The 12,586-nt window shown below is 39.8% G+C and overlaps 1 protein-coding gene across 1 annotated transcript in view; it reads left to right on the plus strand.

The window, feature by feature from the left end:
- Positions 1-10,474: 10,474 nt before the first annotated feature.
- Positions 10,475-12,586, plus strand: part of PIP4P2 (phosphatidylinositol-4,5-bisphosphate 4-phosphatase 2) — a gene marked incomplete at both ends in the record, with an annotated part of 84,375 nt that continues 82,263 nt past the window's right edge. The window contains one exon of the mRNA XM_082674735.1: positions 10,475-10,580. Coding sequence (XP_082530861.1) covers positions 10,475-10,580 — 106 coding nt within the window. The remainder of the gene's footprint in view (positions 10,581-12,586) is intronic.

Consider the following 12,586-nt stretch of genomic DNA (forward strand, 5'->3'; position numbering starts at 1 on the left):
GCTCAGTTTGCTCAGGCTTCCTTGCTGTTCCTGCATATACCAAGCATGCTCCCTTCTCAGGGCCTTGCTGTTCATACCTGTTTAAATGTCAATGAAGCCTATCCTAGCTCCTCCATGTAAAAAAGCAATGTGCTTCCTCCACCCATCTTTGCCATTTTCCCTTACCCTGCTTTATTTCTTTTACAACATTTATCACCATCTGATATATTATATATCCTTGTTAAACTGTTACCTATATTTTTCATTATAATGAGGTCAGGGATATTGTAACTCCTTAAACAGTGCCTGGCACATAGAAGGTACCTAATAAACATTTGCTGAATGAATGAATAGAAAAATACTGCAACAAGTCTGAAAAATTAAAAAATAGAGGACTGGTTAAATAAACTGGGATGTTGCACTTAAGTATCAGGCAGATAGACCATTCAAAGGGCTAGAAGTAGAAATGAAAAAAGCCTAGAAGTGTGGAAATGAAAACTAGAATGTGGTTCTGTATCTCACAGGAAGAAATGCTGGGAATACCAACTTCTAAAGAGGTAATAGGTATTTTTCTTACCCAACTGTTTTCTGAAACCATAGGAAAATTAGGTTTCTTATCATAAAATGTGTTTTTACATTAATCAACTGCTTCTATGGTCTCAAATAGGTTTATCCGTGAAATGTGTGTATGTGTACCTCCAAGGGCTAAAAGGATTTTTAAAAAGCAATCTTATTCTATGTAGATTTTATTAGCTCAAGCTGCCATAACAAAATGCCACAGATGGTTTAAACAGCAGAAGTTTATTTCCTCACAATTCTGAAGGCTGGAAGTCTAAGATCAAGGGCTCAGTTTCTGGTGAGGACTTTTTCCTGGCTTGCAGATGGCTGTCTTCTCATTGTATCTTCACATGGTCTTTCCTCAGTGCAAATTCATGGAGAGAAAGAGAGAGACAGAGAGAGAAAGAGAAAGAGTTTGGTACTTTTGTTGCTGCCATCATGATGGCACAAGCCCAGCTAATTTTTGTGGTGCTACTTTGGCCTACAAGAAACTCACATTCTCATCAAAGCAGGAGTGATAGCTGAGCTACACCACAGGCCTTTCTGTTTGCCCTGCCATAATTCACCAATTCTTTTTTTCCTGTTCACACAGACTTTGGGAAGAGCAGGTAATCTGTGTCCTAATTTGAAAATGAGGTGTTAGTTTTCTTTTTATGCAGATACATCCAAACTTTGCAAATTATTATTAGAGCACTTCTCACTTGACTTTTCAGAAAAGGGCAGGGAGAAGCCACAGAAGAACTCCCTAAGCCAACAATTCATGACTTCAATAATTTCCATTTTCCTCCTTCTCATTCTCCTGTTTATACGGATTGGGGTATTGGGTTATTGAAGGGCCAGTTCTGCTGATTTAGTATGTGGAGATACTTACTGCTTTTTTTTGGCCTCAGTTTTGGACCCTAACTATCAGTTTTGGATCAACAAGAAAAGTTCCACACAACTTCAAGTCAAATTTTGTCTATGGAACTTTGCATTTCACTCTGTTCTGTTGTGGTGTGCTTATAGAGCTTGGACCTCATTTTACTCTTATTAGCATCCTGTGAGATGTAGGATAGCTATCTCCCATTTTGCTGATGAAACTGAGACAATAAGAGACAATCTAGGACTAATTAATTGAAAAAAACAACTCTTCTATGACTATAGTCAAGATTTCAACCCTCCTCTATTGTTTTTGCAAAATGTTGCACTCTTTCAACTTCAGAACATGGCCTTATTTTCTCAGAGTTATAATTCTGTTTGCTGGAGAAGTAAACAAAATCCCTCAGAGCTGAAGGTAAACATATTTACCCTAGTCTTAGCAGAGTGTGTACCCATCCTTCAAGTTTTCCTCACTTAAGAACCAGTTTCCTGCTTTCTCAGGGTATGCATATAATGAAGGGGCATTCATATTTCATCCTTCGTGTGAAATCTAAATCTCTATTTCCTCAAAGTCCTTTTTACTGGGCATTTCCAAAAACCTTAGGAACATTCATGCATTTTTTTTTATTCTTTTGGCCACGCCACGTGGCATGTGGGATATTAGTTCCCTGACCAGGGATTGAACCTGTGTCCCCTGCATTGTCAGTGCTGAGTCTTAATCACTGGACTGCCAGAGAAGTCCCCATTCATGCATAAATACAACTCCCTCAGGCCTGCTGAGATACCCTAGAGTTCTTGAATTAAGCATACAGACTACACACCTGAGATGTACTATATAATAACTGTAAGGCGAATGTAGATGAATTAATGAGTTAAAAATACAAACATGCTCTGGCCCATTGTGCTTCTAGCCTAGTTCAGTGATGCCTGTCCCCTGGTTTTCCTTCCAATAGAGCTAAAAGAGGAGAGTGATAAAAAAGCTTATGTTTATGGCAAGTCTATATGCCAGTCACTGATAGTTACATTCCATATATTTTCTCATTAAATTATAATAAATACTCCATAAGGTAGGTATTATTACTCTGTTTTACAGACTAGTTAGACAACTGAGGTTTTGAAAGGTTAAACTAACTTAAATAAGATCATTACTCAGAGGTAATGAATTCAAGTATAATTTTATTTGATTTCCAAGCCTGGGCTCTCCTGGCACAGAGTAGAGAAACAGAGGTCAGGGTGAGAGAGTAGAGGTGGTACCCTGGCATGTGCTAAGGAAAGCAGTTATAACCCTTACGAGTACATATTTAATATGAACATACTTTACATAGAGGTTCATAAAATATTCATAGATATTCATAAAATCTATGATAGATATTCATTAAATATCATAGATATCTTGCATAGATATTCATAAAATAGCCTTCTCAGATGGACTTTAGAATTTCAAATTAAACTTCCCCAAAGCATCATGTCCCTTGAAGAACTCTCCTTTGTTTTTATGCCTTTTTTACACAAAATATCGTTTGTGGTTGTGATTGATCAATTTAAAATGACCTCCAATGAATCACGTCTCCCTGCATCCATGCTCCTCTGCATGTGAAACTGCCACATCTTCCATCAAGAGACTGAATTTATCCCTCTGCCTGTTTGAATGTGACCTGGCCTTGTGATTTGCTCTGACAAATAGAATGTGGTAGAAGTAAACTTGTACACGTTCCAAAACCTTGGGCGTATTGTTACTGAGTCCAAGCTCATTCTGCTCACTGCATGACAGGCAATAAATCAGGAGATGAGGTGTTGAGGCAAGGAATAATGACTTTATTCGGAAAGCCAGCATACCGAGAAGATGGCAGACTAGTGTCTCAAAAGAACCATTTTATTGCAGTCTGGATACCAGTTTCTTTTATAGAACAGAGACAGGGAGGAGGTAAGGGAATAAAGTAAAAAGGCCATAAGTCTTGCAAATATCTCCTGGAATGGCCAGCCTCAGGAAGGGGATGTGTTAATTTCTTCTTTCTCCTAGCCATTCACAGGTGGACAGGGTCAGGATGTTTCCCTGAACAAAGGCACTTTGGTTTAACATTCAGGCAGAGGGGCAGGGTTCCCGGAGGCAGGCCGTTATGTATAGACAGTATCCTCTTAGTGAACAAAAGCAACTGGAAGAAGAGGTTAAGGAAAAAGAAACAGATCCAATATGTAGCCAGATTTTGTTCTTCCCTGTAACATTATAAGGCCTTGGAAGCGTCTGCCTTTGCCCTCTAAGTGTACTATTCTGAGACTGACATGTAAAGAGGAAGCCCAGGGTAAAAGTACATTTGGAGACAGGGGTTCAGCCAATGCAGCTTTCTCAGCTGAGCTCAGGCCCCAGCTGATCCACCAGATGGACGCATCTTTCTGAAAAATAATACATTGTTGTTTTAATCCACTAAGTTGTAAGATGATGGATTCTTAAAAAGCAATAACAAAGCAGAAAGTGGTACTGGAAGTACAAAGCAATAGGTAAATCCAACAGAAGTTGGTACTGAAAGTACAAAGCAATAGATAAATATAATAGAAATTAGTATTGCTCTAAAATAAACCCAAGTATATGGCACTGTCTTCAGGACTAGGCAGCCTGAGAATGCTGAAAGGAGTAGAGGGGATACTGTTAGTAGAAGCTAAAAAGCAGAGAGGAAATTGCTACGGGAGACCAGAGAACAGAAGTCTACCAATTAAGTATTGCTTATGGTAACTTGGAAGGTAGAAAATGCACCTAATGAACTTACTGATCTCACTAATTTCCATGTAGGGTATAGAAAATAACAATTAGCTTCTTTTAGCTTTGTCTGATGAGAGGTGGTATTTTATATTGCTGCCATAAAAAATTATCACAAACTTAGCAGTTTAAACAACATAAGTTTATTATTTTATAGTTCTGTCAAAATTTAGAGATAGTAAAAATTAAGACTAGGTCAGTAAAATAGTATTAAGTAAGAGTTTATGGTGTACAGAAGGATACTTTGCAAACTGGGAGTCTTCAAGTCCAACACTGAGATGAAACTCAGAGGCATGATGTCACAGGATGGCTTTGTAAAGTAGAAGTAAGAAAGGTGTTTAACCTTTACAATGATCGGGTATTACAATGGGGGTTTCCAGATGGTAGGGGATTCATTAACAGTGATTAACTTATACCATTTCAGGAAGATGATTATCAGAGGCACTTAGAAGAAAAAAACTATGTTGATTTTTACTTATGTTCATGAAATAAGCTAGATTTATTTTCTTTATGTAACTTAAATGATTTTTGTCTGCTTGTAGGATTTTCAAGCCTAGTCTCTATTTTATTTTTATTTTTATTTTTATTTTTATTTTTGCAGTACTAGGGCCTCTCACTGTTGCAGCCTCTCCCGTTGCGGAGCACAGACTCCGGACGCGCAGGCTCAGCGGCCATGGCTCACGGGCCCAGCCACTCCACGGCATGTGGGATCTTCCCCGACCGGGGCACGAACACGTGTCCCCTGCATCGGCAGGCAGACTCTCAACCACTGCGCCACCAGGGAAGCCCTCTATTTTATTTTATTTTAACATTTCCATAGGTCAGAAGTCCAATAATTCTCACTGGACCAGAATCAAGAGATCAGCAAGGCTGTGTTCTGCCTATAAGCTCTAGGGGAAGATCTATTTGTTGACTTGAAAATAAAACACACAACATAAAGGGTTGTGAGTTTAAGTTTTATTCAGGGTCTTACTGAGGAGTATAGCCTGGGAGACAGCTCTGAGGAAGTGCTCCAAAGAGACAGGGGAGGAGACAGAATATATGATTTTTTTGGCCAGAAAATACATGTTAGTCACGCATATATCTTGGTAAAAGATGGCTGCTAATCACAAAGAACACAGCCTCGAGTTAATGATTTTAATGCTTTTCTATGTATAGAAGATGCAAGAATTTGGGGTCATTGAAATTCTTCCTGAGACATGAATCTATCTAGGGGCCTGTTTATTGAAAGCACAGAGTGCCTCATCCTGTTTTTCATCTTGAATTCCTCTCAGGGGAGACTGCAGTGGGTTTCAACTTAACCCTTATATAGCTGGGTGATGAGCGATGCTCTATGTTCTTCTTTGCTCACAATTTCTTTGCTCATTAAAGTTGTTTATAGAATCCAGTTCTTTGTGTTTGTGGGGCTGAAATCCTCATTTCCTTGCTGCTGTCAGCTGAGAGTCACCCCTAGCTCTAAAGGGCACCCACACTCTTTGGTTCCCTTCCTCCACCTTCAAAGTCAACAATGGTAGGTTGTGTCCTCCTCACACTTCTAATCTCTCCTCCTTCTTCTTCTGTGAATATCACTAGCTACAGCCAAGAAGGTTCTCAGCTTTTAAAGACTCATTGGCCCACCTGGATTACCCAGGATAACCTCCCCATCATAAGATCTGCAACCCTTAATCACATCTGCTAAATCCCTTTTGCTATGTAAGGTTTCCTAGGTTCTAGGGACTAGGTGTAGACATCTTTTGGGGGTCATTATTTTCCCTACCACAGAGATGAACTAAAAAAGAACTTTCAGTTTACAACAGAATTTAGAGGAAATATAGAGGACTCAGAACAGTCCAGCAAAAGATTTTTAACATAAGAAATGGCCTCAGGATAAAATTTTAATCCAAGGGGATGGCTATAAAACTCCTTGTTAAGACCTCTGAAAGATTCAATCAGTGATTTGAAGACTTCCTTAGGTAAGACAAAGGGGTTTCTACAAATCTGAAGGGTCTCAAATGTGGCCCAATGTAGAGAGATGCCTATCTCAAAAAGAATTATGTCTGTGGCTTTGGGGGCAGGAAGTAAACCCCAGTCAGATTTATAAGAAGCCTGCAAAGTTTTTAAGGGAATTGTATTAACTTGGATTAAAAGGAACAGAGACAGTTCAAAATTTTAAAAAGGCCTCTGGGCCTCCAACTTTGTTTGGGCCGGAGGCAGACTGGGAAAGCTACTCAACTACAAACAGGAGTCGTACTTTATGGAAAAGAAAGGACTCAGTGGCAGGGCAGAGAGCCAAGGACAGCAATGGATGAGGAAACCCAGTAACACTAAGAGCAGAACTATGCCCTAATAAAGAAGCGTTCCCTGGCTCTAGTGTCAAGGGAGCTAGTGACATATGCTCAACTGGATTTCAGAATTGTGTGGTTCAGTGTACACAATGTTACACTATGTTCTTTCCATTCTAAATGCACATCAGGTCCCTCCCCTCACTTTATGAAATTGGAGTGTTTACTGCTGTTATGCTGCTCGTGTTTCACTGTTAAATGTTGGAGGATGGGGCAGGGGGAGATGAGGAAGGCACATAATTTGTCTTTTTAGTTCACAGTTCTCTGAATCAACAGGTGCTGTACCCAAGGAGCTGAACCTGTGGAATCATACCCAAGGAACTTTGTCTGCACCTGTACTTGATTTAGGTGACAAGATATACAAACATGACTTTGGTGATTAAATGAGACCTTGGGGTCTTAGGAATGGGCAAATGTAGTTTGCCCATGAGAGGGACATGAACCATTGTGGCCAGAGGATAGACTATGGTAGCTTGCTATGTAATGGCCTGCAATGAATCATGCCTTCCTGTGTTCCACAGCCCTTTGCACTGTGACATTGTCACTCCATCCATGAAGATATGGAATCTATTCCTCCACTGGCCTTGTGACTACCTTTGACCATGAAAAGAGGTCTCTGGGCCTCCAGCTTTCTTTGGGCAGGAGGCAGGCTGAAGGAGGTGGAAGAATGTGGTGAAAGTAACATTATTTGAGGTCCAGAGCCTAGATCTTAAGAGGCGCCAGAGCTTCCACAATCGCCCTCTTAGAACACTGCTCTGAGACTACTAAGCATGTGAAGAAGCCTTGTTTGAATGACTATATGGAGAGAGACTCGTGGCCATCCAAGCTGTCTCATCAGCTGAGCCCAGCCCCCAGCCAACCTGCTAGCTGAATGCAGCTGCCTAAGTAAGGCTAGGTAAGAGCAACAGAATGTCTACTCAGTCAACCAACAGAATCATGAAAAATAACAAATCACATTATTTTAAGCCACTGGGTTTTGATATAATTTGTTACTTAGTAGTAGATAACTGGAACTGTAGTTTAAGCAGCTTAAGTAAGTAGTAAGATATATCTCTTACTAGCTCATACATTATCTGTTTAATCATACAATTATTCCAAAAGTGAAAATGAATAGTGATGGCAAAGTATCATAATCATAAAAGGCCTTAGATTGATCAGTATTATTTAACATTTACTGAGTAACCATAAACTATAGAATTATCTTTAAACTAGAATGAAGTGATACTCATCTAATAAGTTTTTTACTTTTTGTGAAATTTGGCATTGTTGCAAATATAATCTCAATATACCCATTAACTGTATCACCCTCAATTGAATTCTGAAATTAATAGAGAAGTCATATAAAGAAGTAAAGAATGAAAAAAAAAAAAAAACCTTTATACTGATCATTATTACCTGGGCAATAAAGAAAGTCTAGCTGTAAAGATAAAATGGAACAATAAAATAGTCAGGTGGCAAAACTCTCATCTTCATCAAAAAGTCAAGAAATGCTCTTAACTTTCTTCCCGTTAACAATTGTTTTAGTAAGATTCTGGGACTGTGTAGGATTTGTTCATATACTCATTTGTTATTTATTTGGCAAACATTTATCAAGTGCTTATTAATGTGTCATGCATTGTGTTAGATACTGGAGATATAATAGTGAATGAGATAGATTTGGTTTCTGACCTCACAAAGTCAGTTGGGGATAAAAGGTGGGTGGGTAATGGAAATGTAAATACACTGCTACAATAAAGTGTGATAGGTGACAGGATAGGACAATAAAATCGCCCTTTGTCCTTCCGTATCCCTGGGGGATTGGTTCCAGACCACCATCTCCCCGCCACCCCCAAAGGATACCAAAATCTTTGGATACCCTTCCATAAAATAGCGTAGTATTACACAGTACAGCATATGACCTATGCATATCTTCCTGTATACTTTAAATCATCTCTAGATTACTTATAATACTTAATACAATGTAAATGATATGTAAATAGTTGCCTGAGCATGGCAAATTTACGTTTTGCTTTTTGCAACTTTCTGAAATTGTTTTTTGCAAAAAATTTTCACCTGTGGTTGAATCTGTGGATGCGGAAACCCATGTATATGGAGGGCTAACTGTATAGAAATAGGATTTTGTTGATTCTTTTTAAAAGTGTCTTTATCTCAATAGCTTCTAGGCTGCAACTGTAAAAACACTGTTGTTTCTTTTGTAAATTGTTCACTTTTGCAGGGAGTGCTACATCTTTACCCCTCACATTCCAAGTTCCTAGAGACCTATAAATGCCCTTGGATTATATCCTATGGGAATCCTATTTATTTATTTATTTTTGTCTGCACTAGGTCTTTGTTGCAGGGCAAGGGCTCTTTGTTGTGGTGTGCCAGCTTCTCTAGTTGCAGAGTGCGGCGGGGTGGGGGTGCGGGTGGTCTAGAACGCACGCATGCTCAGTAGTTGCAGTGTGTGGCCTTAGTTGCCAAACGTGAGGTGTTAGTTCCCCGACCAGGGATCAAACCTGGGCCCCCTGCATGGGAGTGCGGAGTCTTAACCACTGGACCACCAGGGAAGTCCCTGGGAATCCTTATATTGTGTTGTCTCCTGATGCTACTGATCCACAAAGGATGCTGCATAATAGAAAACATTATTCTTTGATTTTCCCTTAGGATTTCCAGCTGGTGCCTAAATGGAATTTTCAGAATAAAGAGTATCTTCAGAGGGCACATAATATAAGAGGTAGTTTCAAATGTCTACAGTTTGCTTTTACTCATGCCCCTTTAAATCTCCAGCCCCTTTAAAGACTACCAGCCTCATTTTTGGTTTGTTTTTGGCTGTGCTATATAACAGACATCTTGAAGACCAGGACCATCCCCTATTCATATGTGTAGACCAGTAATCACATGATAATATGTGATGAATGACTCAAAGAACTATTGCAGAAAAATGATCGGTTTGAGACCATGACTATTTTCCCATTGCATTTTTTTATCTGGGCATGTTCAAAACTTTGATTTTAAAACCACTCTAGCAAGCCACCAAAAAAAAGAAAAGAAAAAAATAAACACAAAAAGCAAGATGAGAACTGTACTTAGCTTGTTTTTAATACTGTTTTACATGTGAATGATTATTTTAAGACATTACTAAAGAAAATAGTTATCTGTCTTACATTATTCATAAGCTTTATTATCATATATGTGTCAGGGACAATACAGTACAAAAACAAAACTAAAATGACAACCTATTTTGTTAAATTAAACTTGTAAAAACCAACACACTATGCATAGTTTCAATAAGATACAGTTACTAGAGTGCCAAACAGATATGTAAAAATTAACAAGGAAAAGCAGGAAATGGCACTGCTCATACAAAAATTTACGTCCTCTTAGACAACAGATGTTGAAAAATGATTTCCTAACAAAAGCAGCAGCCCTCGAGAAGGAATTGATAACCCTAGGAATAAGTTTTCTTTATATAATTGCTGCGAAGTTTGACAGCAAAGAACTCCTCTTCCTCCCTTGAGGAGTTAAACTTGGATTTGTGATTGCTGTAGTTTTCCTGTAATCAAGCCACAGGCCTTTTGCCCCCTTTCAGGCTGTCCTTCACTCTTCTTTTTCCTTATAGTTAAGGAAATGTGAAGTACAAAGAAGAAAGAGTTGTAACCGCTGCCTCCCACTTACCTCCTCTCTGCGTTCGGTTACTTGGCACCTTCCCCTCCCAGCGTTTCCCAGTCAGCCCTACTAAGTTCCCAGGGCTCCTGCTCCTCCCATTCTCCCCTCCCCCAGCTCTCCCGGGCCCTTTCTTTTTTTTTTTTTCTTCATCCGCTCCCCTCCCCTAGGCGTGCTTCCCAGCGCGCTTCTCTTCCCCGCCTCTCGATCCCGCATCCCCCCTCCCTGCCCGCCTCCTACCTTGTGACACATCCCGGGTCCTCCCGGAGGCGGCTGCAGCGGCAGTAGCACTAACAGCGCCTCCAACCGGAGCCGCAACCCCAGACTCAGCCTCCACCCCGGCCCCGGCGCCACTGCTGCAGTCATGGCTGCTGATGGGGTGGACGAACGCTCGCCTCTGCTCTCCGCATCCCATTCTGGAAATGTCACTCCCACGGCCCCACCATACTTACAAGAAAGCAGCCCCAGAGGTAAGGCCAGCATAGATCTTTCTACTTTGTAAGAAAAAGCCTAGGATGTAAAGACCAGGGAGTTCTGAGGCGGAGGCCAGCCTCTCACTTGGGCTGGGAGAGAGGGATGCTGACTGTGCCTTCTGAAGCAGAGCCTGCCTGCCTGAGAGCTTCACCGCAGGGCTTTCTCGTGGTGTAGTGTGGGGTGTGTGAGTGTGTGCGTGTGTGTGTATTTCGCCCCTTCTTACCCACGGGTATGGGATATGTGTGTGTGTGTGTGTGTGTGTGTGTGTGTGTGTGTGCACCGTGTCTTATCCACTGCTGTTGGTGTGTGTGTGTGTGTGTGTGTGTATTTCACCACTTCTGACCCAGGGGTACAGGATGTGACATGAATTTCCCAGGTTGGGCTTTGCTGTTTTAGAGCAGCTCCTAAGTGCAGCTGGATGGTTGTGCAAATCTTTCACAGTCATTCACAAATTCTTCCACGTTGCTGAGAAACCAGGAGTACTGCTCACCTTGGCATCTGTCCTTGAAAGGGCTTAGCTTGAAAAATATGCATTTTCTACCATTCACCCACCAGTAGTCTGTTCAATCAGGGAATTGCCTTAGCAAAAGGAGAAGAGTTAATCAATATTCCTAACATGTCTGAAATCTCTGCCCTTCCTTATTGCTTCTACTTGTAAGGAGTATGTGTTAGTTTTAGTGGTAAAATGAGGAATAGAAGAGAAGATGGAATATTTTTGATGCAAATCAAAAATGCAGTGAGATTGAGTGCATTGAGTGAGATTGAAATTGACTTTTAAAAGTAACCCAAGTTAATAAAATAAATATTTCTGTTTATTTCTCTTCGTAAAATGGAATTAAGAAAGATTTGATGGCAATGGGGTCTGAAGAAAGAAGGGGGAAATCTATTTACCAAACTATTCAATTTATTCCAAGATCTATCCTTGTTCTAAGCCTTTTAGTTGATTCCTATAGTAGAAATAAGGCGGAGTCAGTAGTTATAGAAAATGGAAGGCAAGACTTTAAAAAACCACTTAGAGCAGTGAAAAGGTTGGTCAAATATGGTACTTGCAAATGTAGGTTAAATGCATCTCTCCTTTTTGGCTGAATGTGAGACATTTAAAAACCCAAGGAGGCAAACATTAATGCCTTTGAAAATGTGGGTGGATCCTGTTTCCTGTAGCACAACTTTTTCTACGTTCAAGTCTGGAATTGGAGCAGCTGTAGAGCAGGTCGAACTTGTCAAGTATTTAAAATTTCCATTTAATACTTTATAACTTGAAAAGCAACAATCTAGATCTTAATCCACACTTAACAAGAAGCAGGACAAAGGAAAAGGATGTTTAGCTGTGAATAATTTAGTGTGATTAATGAGTTGAGAAATAAGGTGCAAAATGGTACAGATACTCACCCATAGAAAACCCACAAGTCATGTTTGTTGGTCAGCATTAAACATGTGTCAGAGGACACCTCTTGGGGGAATTTCCTTAAAAGGCAAATTTGATGTTAATGTGTTTACTGTTATCTAAACTGTATGGTCTACAACAGGTTTAAACACTTATTTAATGACTGTTTCAATTTCATCAATTCACCCTTTTAAGACAAAATATTTGATGATTTATTGAGAGACAGAATTTAGATTTAAGAAACTGTCCCATAACAGATTTTCATGCTCTCTATCTTGCATCTGTGTTTTTTATTTTTAGTCAGAGAGTGGCTAAATTATCCCACAAAAATGGTCATACTCACGGACCTGCTTGTAGACTTCTTTATCATTTGCCAAATAGTTGTTATTCTGATAAGACTTCTCAAAGCACAAAATATGGTACAAGTTTCAGCTCAGCCACTAAGAAGAAGAAGTTTCATTCCAGAAAACTTTTACCAAAGAAATTCAATGTGTTATAAAACAAAATTCAACTGTGTACATTTTAAAGATCTTATTGGCTTTATTTCGTGATTCATGAATCAGGCAGAATCCCGCCTAGCAGATAAAAAGGAGCTCTAAGGAACTGTACAAAATTAAA

Source organism: Grampus griseus (genome assembly GCF_964374135.1).
Source record: "Grampus griseus genome assembly, chromosome: 17".
Taxonomy (NCBI): Eukaryota; Metazoa; Chordata; class Mammalia; order Artiodactyla; family Delphinidae; genus Grampus; species Grampus griseus.